The 13,588-nt window shown below is 43.2% G+C and overlaps 1 protein-coding gene across 1 annotated transcript in view; it reads left to right on the top strand.

The window, feature by feature from the left end:
• The window catches only part of LOC144799349 (hepatocyte nuclear factor 4-beta-like), a 307,123-nt gene that overhangs the window by 278,602 nt on the left and 14,933 nt on the right, over positions 1-13,588 (top strand). Inside the window, exon 8 of the mRNA XM_078670608.1 lies at positions 10,676-10,912. Within this exon, the coding sequence (XP_078526734.1) occupies positions 10,676-10,912 (237 nt within the window). The remainder of the gene's footprint in view (positions 1-10,675; positions 10,913-13,588) is intronic.

Below are 13,588 nucleotides of genomic sequence, written 5' to 3'. Positions count from 1 at the left end.
GGCACGCATGATGACGATAGGTGTCGTCATCACAGTAATAAAAGGAAAGTTAGAGCTCACGGCCCCACTATTCACAATCCTCAAATATTGGTGAAGTGTGTCATTTTATTGAAACAGTCAGCCTCTCTTCACGGACTCACTGTCTCTAGTTAGTATATTTAATGTGGGTAGGTTTAATGATTAAGCATGAACCGTTGTCATTTGGGTTATGGAAACAGCACCTGATTGATCAAGCAAACATACATTTCACTAATCCCATACCTAAAGTAGTATATATATATCCATGTGAAGAGGTCTTTTTTAAACACACTACTAAATTTAGGACGGCAGGTCTCAAATAGAAGATATTAATTTATTAACCAGTCTCTAGGCGCCATCTACTGGCAGAAAGAGTAACGTTTGAAATGAAAGCATGCAGACTGGCTTGTATGTATATATATATATATATAGGTCACTGACTTTTAATATGCTTTGGAATACATTGGAATTTGTTTTAATGGATATTGCAATCCATTAAAACACGTGCAATTGTCCTGGTCTGTAAATTTGGTCAAGGGGAAGGGGAGCACAGTAGGGAGGGTTTGTCAAATGGAAAAGTGGTAAACTCCGCTCCTCTAAAGATGCTTTCCTGACTCTCCAGGAATCCCTGAAATTGTGATTGGTTAAGTGGAAGACTGGATGGCCCCAGGAACAGTGGCAGCTCGTCCCCTAAGGCGGAGGAGCATCGCCCCTCGGCTTTTAAGCAGTGTGAAGAAAGGAAAAATAAAATTATAATTACTTGTTGTTACCATTTTATTGTTTCAAGCTGCTTTGAGTGCGAACAAGCTGCTCTGCTCTTAGAGCAGGGGAGGAGTGGTTTGCCCACTTCAAGTGCGCAGCATGGTGCAAAAGTGACACAACTCACAAATTAGATTGATCAAGCTATGCAAGGCCTCCTTGCGTGGCCCTGAGAGGCTTTAGAAATCCTGAGTAAATAGTGCAGAGCAAATCGATGCGTTGCCTTACTCTGAGCCAGGGAGTTGCACCATGGGTGTTGCATGGGAGTTCCCAAGTGCCATTCATGGATTTTGAAGCATTTCCAGATTTACCAGAAGTGATAGACCTGGGAATGCGCCATAAGCTACGCTTCACTAGGTGAGGCATAACGAGTAGACATATGTTTATCTCTCCTTGTTTTTTTCTCGTTCTATGTGTGCTGCATTCTGCAGCACTCATAGAAAGAGGAAAATACCTCAGGGGATTGTTTATGTGTAGGAAGGTGCCCCTTCCTGCACATAAACAATCCATCTTGCAATGCAGGCACCCTTGTACCATGGTGGAAGGGTGCCTGCATTGGCGCTGGGCAGCCAAAGCACCAGCTCATGGGAAAAGGCAGGAATGTACTGTATTCTTTTAAATGTGCCACACTCCTGCCCTTTCCCTGTCACGCAGTGCAGTTAGATGACTTGTTGCACTGCACTGCATGCCACTCATCAATATGCCCCCTGCACTGCATGACACTCATAAATATGCCCCCATGTGCTTTACTGCTTTTGAAGCAGTTAAACCCACTCCCTCTAGCAGTATCATGGGAGCTAGTGTTTGCATCTCTAGAACAATTGGCGTTCAGGTTTGCTATGTATCATCAATGCAATCAACACAGATTGTGGGTGCACATTCAAATCACTCAAAATGTGTCATAGAGGAGCTTTGTGTGTCAGAGAGCCAATCACTATTCTACAAAAGTGCGACTGCATCTATGCCGTTTGGGTATGTTCATTACGTCCTCCTCTGCCATGGTCTATACCTGTGCACCAAGTTCTCCAGGCAAAGTATCACTCATAGAGAACTCAGGACCAAGCACAGCACCAAGACTGCCCTCAACAAAAACATCCAAATGATTATGGACAGAGGAATCACAGCACCCCTCATCCTACTCAACTTATCTGCAGTCTTCAACACCGTCTCCCACCCCATCCAATGGGTCAGTGAATGCAAGAGTACAAGGACACGTGATCTGCTCTTTCCTCACAGGCTGCACCCAGTCAGCCTGGCTCATCACACCTCATCTGCCATCAGCCTTATCTGTGGGGTACCTCATCTCCCAGCCCCACACTGTTCGACATCTTCATGGCTGCTTGCTAACATCACCCAGACTTAGGGAATCACCATCATTTCCGATGCTGATTACACCCAGCTCATCCTCTCCCTCACCGACACAACATCTAGCACCCAGACCAATTTCACATCCTGCATGTCTGAAGTAGCCAGATGGATAAAGACCAACTGTCTGAAACTCAACACAAACAAAATGGAAGCGGTACTCTTCGGAAGAGACACCTCGCTGTGGAACTCCCCTGGGTGTTCAGCGGATCTCAGTCACACCCCATTCCCATTCTTCCAAGCCAAGAATGAAGGCATAGTAGATGACAACCAGCTCACAATAACCAGCCCAGTCAATGCTCTTGTTTCCACTCCCTCAAACTTTTCAAGAAAATCTTTATATGGCTCCCCATCCTTATATACAGAACCGCCAACCAAGATCTCATTGCCCGCAAGTTATACTATGGCAATGCAATCTATGGTGGTACTCAAATTACCAGAAGACTTCAGACCATCTATAACGCAGCAGCTAAACACACACTCAGGCTCCTTTCCTACAGACACCTGACCTCAGACCTCGAATACCTTCACTGGCTTCCCATTCACAAATAAAAACTATTTAAGCAAACAAACAAATCCCTACAGAAACTAGGCTCTGCCTACCTCAACTGCCGCATCAAATGACACACAATGACCAGACACCTCCAATTAGTTATACTCCTTCTCACCCACATTCTCCACACTGGCAGAGCCAGCGGTTGCATGTCAAGCCTGGAACGATTTGCCCCCTCACATACGGGCCACTTCAGAAGTACTTGTGTTTGGAAAGAAACTGAAGACTTGGCTCTTTTCCTAGGCCCCAGACCTGGGAAGCTCTGCCTCCATTTTTCAGCCACATTATACCATCCTGGATGAGTTGTGTGCTCTACAAGTACAAATAGGATAGCATAGGATAGGATCAAGATATCAAGTCAAGAAACCAAGACACTATAACCACACAAGACAACACGAGATGGCAAGACAAGGTAACAAGACATGACAAGATAGACAAGAAGAGAAGATAAAAAGACAAGAGAACACAAGACAATATGACAAGAAAATAAGACAGTATAACACAATGCATGATAACAAAACAAGATAAAAGAACAAGATAACAACACTAGATAGCAAGACAAGATAGTAGTAATACTGGAACAGATTGGCCAAAAACATGGGGATATCACACACAAAAAATAATTTCCCACAATATTTTTCTTCAATCACCCTACACTTTGTCTCTCTATCTCAAACTAGCAGTTTTTTTTATCCCTATTTTTTCACCCTTTGCTTATGTTTCCAATCTCTCTCTACTCCCTTCTTTCATCTCTCTCTTGTGCTCTGTTTATTACTATGATAATATTAGGAAATTTATAAAGCACTCAGCGAGTCAGGCAGTCAAAAAACTTTATTTCGTTTATACAAGTAACTGTAAACGTAAATCAAAATCACAACGCTATTAGACACGTAACAATTCATTGTGCAAAAAACAAGTAGAAGGAGACATTACAAAGAATGGGCTTGATGCCAGATAAAGTCTAAAAAATCTTTTAACCTTTTCGCCGCAGCACGAATTCCGCCGCATCCCGGGAGGAGCTAGGGGGTGGGCGTGATGCTCCCGGACGTATGACGGCTCCACGCCGTCATGAGTCACGGGCGGCATGTGCTCATGACGGCGTGGAGCCCTCATGACCTCTCTGACTGACTTATTCGCCCACGGTGTGGGGCCGTCATGAGCACACAAAAGGTTAAGTCCACCATCATATCTGGCTGAAGCCAGACCAGAACTTACCGGGTGCTTAATTCTTCCAGCTGGTATGATAAAAAGTAAAGTGAGAATAAAAAGTAGCCATGAGTTTCACAAGACCCAATGAACACTTATAAATATATGTAAAACAAAAACATATCCCTATAACCTACATAAAATCATTTCATAGGTAAAATAAACACAGCTACAGGAGGTCCCTAATGTGCTGATGCAGGCCCAACAGAAACATCCCCACTAATTAAAACAGCATAGTTTTGATTCTATTTACAGTACATTTTAAGAAGGAACAAATATTTAGACGGTTAGATGCGGAGTTAAATTGTTGCAAATAGTCCAGGTCAGCACCACAATGTCTTATTCAAGGTTCCCTGATGATTGGAATTAAAAACCTTTTAGTAAAAACAGAATGGATTTGACAAAAAAGTGAAAATTAAGCAGACTCTGTGATTCATCACATGTGAAATTGGATGGTAGTTGAACATAATGTTTGGATCTGCTGTCAGTTTTTTCTGTAATGGAAGGATTCTGTAATGCTAAACCACCCCAGGTTCAATGGAGGCATGTCACAAGGATGTTAAAGGAGGAGTAACAGCCTTTGCAGCAGGAGCAAAAAAACATGGTCGAAATGAATCTAACAGGGAACCAGATCTGATTATAAAAAGTGTGTTTCTGTCTCTGAAACATGAAAAAAAACAGATGTAGAAGCACCAATAGGAGATGTCAATACAGTATACAATCAGTTGTAGGAGGATACGGGAAGATGATTGTCAAAACTACTGTAGGTATTGCCAATTTTAATTGAAATAAAGGATGGAAGTATGTTGCACAGTTCTTGTGAAGGAGTAGTAGGCTGAGAGTGCTGAAGGGTGTAAAAATGTTGATGATGTTAAAAATGTCCTGCGCGGAGTATTCTGTAAAAGCTATTTTTCTAATAAAGCTGTAGCAAAGTACAGAATGAATCTGCATGTTGGAGTGTCAAATAGCTTTTGTGTAGAACCTCTTATCTTCCCTGTGATAGCAACCTCTCTGTTTGCATACTACATCATTGTACTGGCTATTTGTGGTGCACAGCTCCTCTGAAAACCATGGTAAAGAAGGTCTCCTACGACCTCCCAAGAATGGTTTCAGTGGGGCAATCAACTCAAATGAGTTAGAGATGCAAATGTTAAAATTAGAGGCTCCTGTATTTACCTCTTACATAAGCTCAAGGTGGGTGTTTGTCAGTGCCTCACAAAGATTGGTCTGAGAGATTTTTGATCAAGAGCAAGAAGCAGATCTTGTGATCTGTGATTAATGGCTGAACTCCCAATAAAAAGTAATCAGAAATGGATACAAAATGGTCAGTCCGTGACAATGAAATAGGCTTTAATGCCTGAGCTCCAGGTGCATATTCATAAACACGGGATCCAGCAAATGCCCTGCTGCGTGAAACGGAGAGGAAACAGTATGATGGAGATCTAAAAAAAACATGTCCTGTATTAGAGGTGAAGAATAAGAATTTAGCATATCCTGCAAGCCCAGGTGAAATTGCAGACTAAAAGCAATATCGACATCTCCCAGGACGCTGCATAAAATTCTTCTAAGTTACCCTGAGGTGTGATCAGAATCTCACCCAATACACTAAAGAAACTGCCAACACTATTCTAATGGGTTGAGCCATGTCGGAGTGGTGATGGAGCCGGGGGGCGGCCAAACAGCAAACACTGCCTTAATCTGAGCTGGAGACCCATGAAGACTCTGGCCTGATGTACCAGCCATGGCCGGCAGTGGGATCCTGGCCTTGTTCTACCATTGAACCTCAGGTTGGAGCAAGGATACTGACCTCAGGCGATCCCCAACAGCAGGCTGACCCAGGGAAGGACCGCAACAGCACACAGGGACCCAAAACACAGCCCTGTAAGACATAAAACCAACTCGCCGCTAAACGCATCACACACGGTACTCGGTTGTCAGCCCAGAACACAATAATGAGCTACTTAGCATGTGAAGATGCCTCTCACCCTTCCAATGAGCAGAAGGTGCACTGTGAGTCCAAGAGCTAGGGGAGACAAAACTCAAGGCCCCCGAAGTCGGTCATAGAGGGTTACACCTACTGTGTAGAGTTCTTACCCACGGGAGATGCGCATAAGGCTTTTTTACAGATGTTGTGCTGGGCACCAGGCCATAACACTTAACTGAAAGACATAGAAATGGACCCACCTATGCCTGTAGCAGACTTCCAGGTCGGATGGTACTACTCCTGTGATACTTTGGCACACAATATACAGTGGAGATGTTGGTCTCTTTCAAAGGGGCCTTGGGCCCAAAGGGGGACACACAGGGATACCAGTTGATTGCCCTTGATGCAAGGGGTGGTCTGAACCCAGGGGCTTCCAAGAGACACTGAGAGAGGAACATGATAACCACATTTTCCCCTTGACTGATGCCACTATTTGAATGTTAGGTGTTTCTGCATAAATCCAGAAGCTCATCGCCAACAAGAGCACCTGTGTGTCTAGAAAGCATTACATACTAAATTACAGGTCTTGGATTGAATGGACTGACACAGAAGCCAGAAATGAACCTCTTACTTTGGGCCTATCTAACCCCCACCTCTGTAGTGTTTCACAGTTTCAGTTTGCTCCCTAGTTGACCCTGACCCCTACATGGCAAGAAAAAGCAAAAGCAAACTGCAGTGGAGTGGGTATGCAGTTGGCCCTGGCTCTGCTGAACCAAAGGCACAGCATGGCCCTGTGCTATCACCCCCTGTAACGGGGGGAGCCCCTCATGCACAACAAATTAAACACTATCCCAGTGGCCATCAAAGACTACCATGTGGTACTTGAACTCAAAATCAACATGGTTGATCTGGACTTCTCACTGTTATATAAGAACAACATAACCTGTCTGACCGGGTTAAAGACAGAGAGACAACAATAGCAGAAATGCAGCCCTCATTCAAAGTCCTTAAACTACAGGTCATATAAAAGGCAGAGCGTACCCAAGACTTAGAATACATGGCAGAGTTCTCAGAGGGGTGATCAAGAGGAAATATTCTTCGGATTGTTGGCGTACCAGAAAATTCTAATTAGAGGAATGACTTCGGATGCAGGTGGCCAGAGAGAAGTTATCCAAGTTCTTCTCAATTGAACATGCTAATCATGTACCATTGGGGTAACCCCTCCAAGAGCATCTCCAAGATCTGCGGTGGCTTAGATCCTTAATTAACTCAATAGGGTCACCATTCTCTAAATGACTCAGAAAAACTAGCCATACATTGTCCATTATGGTGTTTCTCTTCCCAGATTATACGGTTTCTGACCAGCAGCAATACAACCAATTTCGAGAGGTGAAGTAAGCCCTAAGAATATTAAACCTAAGGTTCATGCTAATATTTCCTTCGAAATGTAAGATTCTTGATTACCATTACTCTTTTCTTTGCAAATCCAGTGGAGGTGCAGGAGTGGTTCAACAAACGTGCAGCAGAAGGTAACGTCAGATCTACATGGAGCCATGTACAGAGACCGTTCTACCAAAGGACAAAAGCCCACTCCACTTACCCTTTTTGCAACCCATACCTTAGCAAGCTGACACTGAATGGCAAGGATCTCTAGAAAGAGATTTAACCTGGAGATCAGAGGTTGGACCCTGAGGCACAGTTTCCCCAGATTCTGTGGCAGGAATAAACAGTATTGCAAACAATCATGATTCAGACACAGGTATAGACTTCTGGCTTTCAGTGGCTCCCCCATGTCAGCAGAAGGGGTGATCTGAACATTGTGGTTTCTGACCATGTGTATCCTTTTGACGGGCCTTAAATGTGGAGCGGCATATTGTAAAGGTAAGGCATGAAGACCCTTACTTACTTTACTATAGGGAAAGGTCACAGACAGACTTGTTTTGGTAACACACAAAAGACTAGCAACAGCAACCATATGACAGTGGCCCTAAGAAATAAGATGTGTACTCTCTTGTGTCAGAGAGTACTCCCCTTTAGCATTGCTGCATGGCTGGGATTCTAGGTGATCTCAGTGCTATTTCTTATTTAGTCCTGTTCTGGGTTGTTGGTTCATTTGGGTCTGAGCCCAGGTCAAGCAACAACCACAATCATTTTCAAGGTGAGGCAAAAGTCAGCCCTAAATTAACCTGTACTCAACCCTCTGTTAGTTTAGCACAGAGCAGTCAGGCTTAACTTAGAGGCAATGTGTAAATTATATGTGCAACACTTCAAACAGCAATAAAGTGAAAACACCATCCTAAAATGATTCCATAACAAGTTAGATAAATAGAACTTTCTTCAATAAATATAACGAGACCAAGACAACAAAAATCCAATCAGTGGAACCGGAGATATGCAATTTGAATGATTTTAGTAAAAATAGCATCCAGAAACACAAAGCCCAAACTGTGGACATCTGGTCGTACCGGACCAGGGCAAAGTCACAAGTTCAGGCCGACCACGATAGAGCGCGAGTTGGCTACAGTGACCCAGTAAGCCCCACTGAACAGAGTACCTTAAATACTGGTTTGCAAGTTGCTCCAGGTGTGTCATGACTTGATCGGCATTATGGTGCTGGTGTGCCTGTGTTGGGGCTAGACAGCACACCGTGCACCAGTGCAAGGAGAGAACAGATCAGTGGTGTGGCTCGCATTCCATTAAAAGAGTGGTGATTGTCCTTTCACTTGCAAGGAGATAATGGTGATGTGTTTGTAACTTGCACATTTCATTTTGTATGTGCCTCCTAACTTGCACATTTCATTTTGTATGTGCCTCCTATATATGTACAAAAGAATGCTATGGCATAAGACATAGTACAGGATATAGACAGCAGAGTGCTATGCCTCAAACTTGTAGTTTGTACAAAATTCAGTTTTGTGCCTCCAAGTAATTCAAAACTCAAAGGTGTACCTTCAACATGTAAAGACACAAAATGTTTCCCCAAAAAGTATAAATACATCTGCTTGAATCCAACATTTTAAAAACAAAAGTGTGGTTGGGTGATATTACCAACCTGCACAAAGCCATGTGTGATCCTCTATCTTTTATGGACACAGTGGTATGCCTCCAGTAGGTGCAAAACATGGATGTCTGCTTTATTATAGTAATCTTTAGGCAGGAGCAGATATGGCACGTTGATATCCATGGATAATGATGGCATCTGGGATTGATCTCAAGGAGCAGAATTGGTTAGTATAGGCATGTACAGTTATGTTTAATACTTGCTTCAGAGAAAGTTACACTATTTAATTGACTCTGTGTCACTTTTGTCCCCGGTATCTGGCCGTTTTTGTTCATTCTTTAAGCAGCGATACTTCGGCTTTACCAAATCTAGGACTCTGCCTTGGGGTTTAATTTTTTTGCATTTGCAGAACAAACATCCTCAATATGTTTGAAGAGAGTAACTTTCAAATACTTCCACTACCCTCCGTTGGAAGATGTTTAGGTAGTAGCAATGCGTTCTTGTCAAAGCCCTTTAAATTACAGATGCACACCCAAATATTTCATCTGTATAATATAAATAATGATGATGTTAGTGCCACATTTCCAAGGTCTGCTTGTTTCTGTAAAGGTTCTATGAAATGGTGTCATAATATTCAATTGGCACACCAAGTGGGTATATTACAGCAACAGTATTATCTGTCCTTTTCTGTACACACGCAATGGCGTTTTTATTTGACAAGATTCCGGTTAAATACACTGCATTTTTTAGTTGCTTTTCCAAAGCAAGGGGGCTGGTGTGAGAGGCTACCCCCTTGCCCATGTGACAATGAAGATCAACAGTGTACAATTCATTTTGTACTCTTTTGTACACTCTATAAAGCCCCAAGAGACCGTTTTATCAAACCCCTCTTAAGGGAAATTCGGCCTTGTAATTTTATGGAAGGCTTTGAGCACCTAAGATCACTGCAAACTGGTGCTATATGCAGCTCTATGCTTAGCTTCATTAGATTGGCACTTTTAACCAGGAATCGTTACTGTTAGCACGTCTTTTGTTTTCAAATGAGATATATTGTGTTTGCCACCGAAAGCTAATGAAATTAATAGAAATGACATTTTATTGATGATTTGTGCGATTGTACTTATTTGAGTTAGCAAGTTCTTCCTTCGCAGTTGCTTTGCACAGTCAAGTGGGTTGGTATGAGAGGCTAACCGACTTGTATATGTACCTTGATAAAGTACAGTGCACTTTAAATGGGGTCACATGTTTTCATATAGAGATTCATAAAATATTCCTTGATGGATATCCGACCTGTCTACATAAGGAAGTCTAGAGTGACAGTGATGGTGATTATTTTTTAATTGTTTCTTAATGCAATTTTATGACTTTTTAAGATGAGTAGAATGTTAAATGATGTTGTGTCTTTGACATACCATGTTCTGTGCCTTTTAAGTGGGTTGGTGTGAGAGGCTAACCGACCTGTATATGTACTTTGCTAAAGCACAGTGCACTTTAAATTGGTTTACATGTTTTTAATAGAGATTTTTAAAATAATTTTAGATGAGTAGAATGTTAAATGATGTTGTGCTTTTTGATATACCATGTTCTGTGCCTTTTCTTTTGACCATGTTGGATATGAAATACCATTTGTGGATTTTTTGTTGTTAAACTGTATACTTTTATGATTCTTCTGAATCGAATAAAGCTATTTATGATGATGATGGTGTCATAAGTTACAGATGCACATCAAACATTACATCTAAAAAGTATAAATGTTGATGTTAGTGCCAAATGTACAAGGTCCGCTTGTTTCTGTAAAGGGACAATGAAATGGTGTCATAAGTGTCTTTTCCATCTCTGTTCCTCTTAGACTGTAAAGGACTAAGTGATCCTGGCAGGGTGAAGAACATGCGTTTCCAGGTGCAGGTGAACTTGGAGGATTATATCAATGACCGCCAGTATGATTCACGTGGAAGGTTCAGCGATATCCTCCTCCTCCTACCGCCTCTGCAGAGCATCACCTGGCAGATGATTGAACAGATGCAGTTTGCCAAACTATTTGGTGTCACTCGGATTGACAGTTTACTACAGGAGATGCTGTTGGGAGGTATGTCATTGGTCTAAATTCTTTCAAATAGTTGTGTCTCAAAATGTGTCCATCATGCACATCAGTAGCTTTCAACTTTACTGGCAAACCAACCAGTAAATGAAAGACCTTTGGTTTGAAAGGATGAGGACTCTTTTGCCCTTCAAAAATATCCTAGTTAATGGTATTTTCCACATGAATGAGGAAAACAAATGTTTTTGGGGTTTTTTTACTCTGAAATTCACTGAAAAAAACCAGTTACGGTGCGGCTATGGTTACATAACAAAACCTAAAAAACACTGAAATTCTCCAGCTATGGTTAGGTTAGCTAATCATAATTCACGCCCCGTCATGCACTGTTTATGACTGGATATACAACATCACTTGTAGCATGTTAAATTACATCACTGAAATTGTTTTCTGTTTTAAAAAAAATCTTTTTATTGAAAAATTAAAGAAACAAACAAGGCAATACACATGATACAGTAGGATATCAGTCCGAATGAGGAAGGAAAAAGCAATACAAGAAGGTATACAATCAACACTAGGGGGGGAAGCAGGGGAGAGACGGGCTACAGACAAGTTTGCATAATACAATACAAGGAATGGCAGGTCAGGGGGAAAGTGGAACTTCAGAAATGTCTACAAGAGGAGGAGTGCAAATGTCTCCACGATAAATATTCCAATGGCCCCAGATCTTACCCCATTTTCTGGGTCGCCCCGGTGCCACATAGACCGTCTTCTCCCTAAACATGCACCAATCCATGTTTTCCATCCATGTCTCGACCGTGGGTGGGCTCTGAGAACCCCACACCTGTGCTATATCTCTCTTAGCTATGATATTTCCCAGGGTCGCCCACTGCATCTGCATCGTATCATAGTCATTTGGTTCCCAGACATTCAGGAGACAACGTCTGGCCTCGGGCAGCAGGGCAACACCAGTAGCTTCCTCCATCTTATTATGTATCTCTGTCCAGAAAGCAGCCACTTCAGGACACTCCCAAATTATATGCAGAAATGTCCCAAGCTGCCCACAACCACGCTTGCACAAACCATCCTCCGAGTAACCCATTGTAACCAAACGGGGGCCAGTGACATAAATTCTATGCAGGATTTTGAGCTGAACCATACGGAAACGGGCCGAAATCGCGACCTCCTTAGGAGAAGAGACCGCAGACTGCCAGTCCTCATCATCCAATTCAAGGCCATCTCGGGTCCATGTGTCCCGGAGCTGTACCAACAAATCAATCCTATTGTTAATCAGTTTTTTGTAAATCAAAGAGATAGTACTATCCGGCACATGACCGTCCAGTATTCTATCCTCAAGTGGAGAGGACTCCGGGATCTCCACACCCTTAGGGAAAACAGACTGCAAGGCATGGTGGACCTGAGCATACCGAAAATATTCTCTATCACTCAGTTGGAACTCAATCTTCAACTCCTCAAAGGTTTTAATCTTGCCCTTAGCCCAGAGGTCACTCACCTTACTAATGCCAATCATATCCCATTTCTTAAATCCTTTCGTCGTCCACAAGTTACCCAGCTTCTCGGAAGCAAAAAGCGGGGTCGCTCGGGTCAGTCGATCCTTCCAACCCATCGCATTATTTGCACAGTTCCATACCCGTACCGCAATCTTTGTAGGCCCTGAGAGTTGTCCCTCAGTCAGCTTCGAATAGAGCGCCCTATAGTAATTGCCCCCCGGCAACAACCACCTGTCCATTGCAAATGCGGGGTTCAATTCGGGACCATACATACCGTGATTAATGGCCCCCAACTGCGATGCCCAGTAATATTATTTGATGTCAGGGAGAGCAATACCACCATCATACCATGGAAGCGTCAGCTTGGCGAGGGCGATACGCGATCGCCCATCCCAGATCAACCTCCTCTGGAGACCCTCCACCGCCCGAAAATAGCACGCGGGGACTATATCAAAGGTATTCTGAAGGGCGTATAGAAAGCGTGGCAACGACATCATCCTAAAAAGCGCTGCACGGCCGAGCGGCGAAAGCGGCAGCCTGCGCCAGCCCACCACGTCCAGTTTCAACCGATTTAGTGGAGGGAGCAAATTCTGCTGGTATCGGACAACCGGGTTCAACGATAAATAAACCCCAAGATACTTGAAACCCGTCGGTGTAATCTAGATGGGAAAACAACGCGGCAAATGGGGGACACCTCCCGAGAGAACGTATATGTAAGACTTAGTCCAGTTGATGACTAGGCCAGAATTCCTACCTAAGGAGGTAAGGACATCAAACAAAACAATTAACGATTTCCGGGGCGACGTCAGGTACAACAGTATATCGTCTGCATAAAGTGAAATACGATCTATAAGAGGCACAACGGTCCCTCGGCTTCCCTTCCTTGTGAATCACCACAATGGTCACAAGCCGCTGATCACGGGGAAGGGAGCCCGGGGGCAGAGCCCGCACGAGTAGCGGAAATTTTCCGGATGCGGCCTGAGATCGAAGTATCTACATACCCCGAAGACGCCCGTTTTCATTGACCAAGAGGTACAACAAAACCTTGATAAAGAAACCAAGTGGCAACATAATATCCACTTCCAAATACTACACAAATGGTGTGAGTAACAATCATTTTTTATTGAGTCCTGACGAATGCTCCATAGACCCGGCTGGGCAAGGAGGAGCAGAAACATGTTGACTTATGTCGATAAGTGGTATAATAAGATCTAGT

The sequence above is a fragment of the Lissotriton helveticus genome, chromosome 12 (assembly GCF_964261635.1).
Source record: "Lissotriton helveticus chromosome 12, aLisHel1.1, whole genome shotgun sequence".
Classification (NCBI taxonomy): domain Eukaryota; kingdom Metazoa; phylum Chordata; class Amphibia; order Caudata; family Salamandridae; genus Lissotriton; species Lissotriton helveticus.
This window is presented reverse-complemented; position numbering and strand designations above follow the sequence as displayed.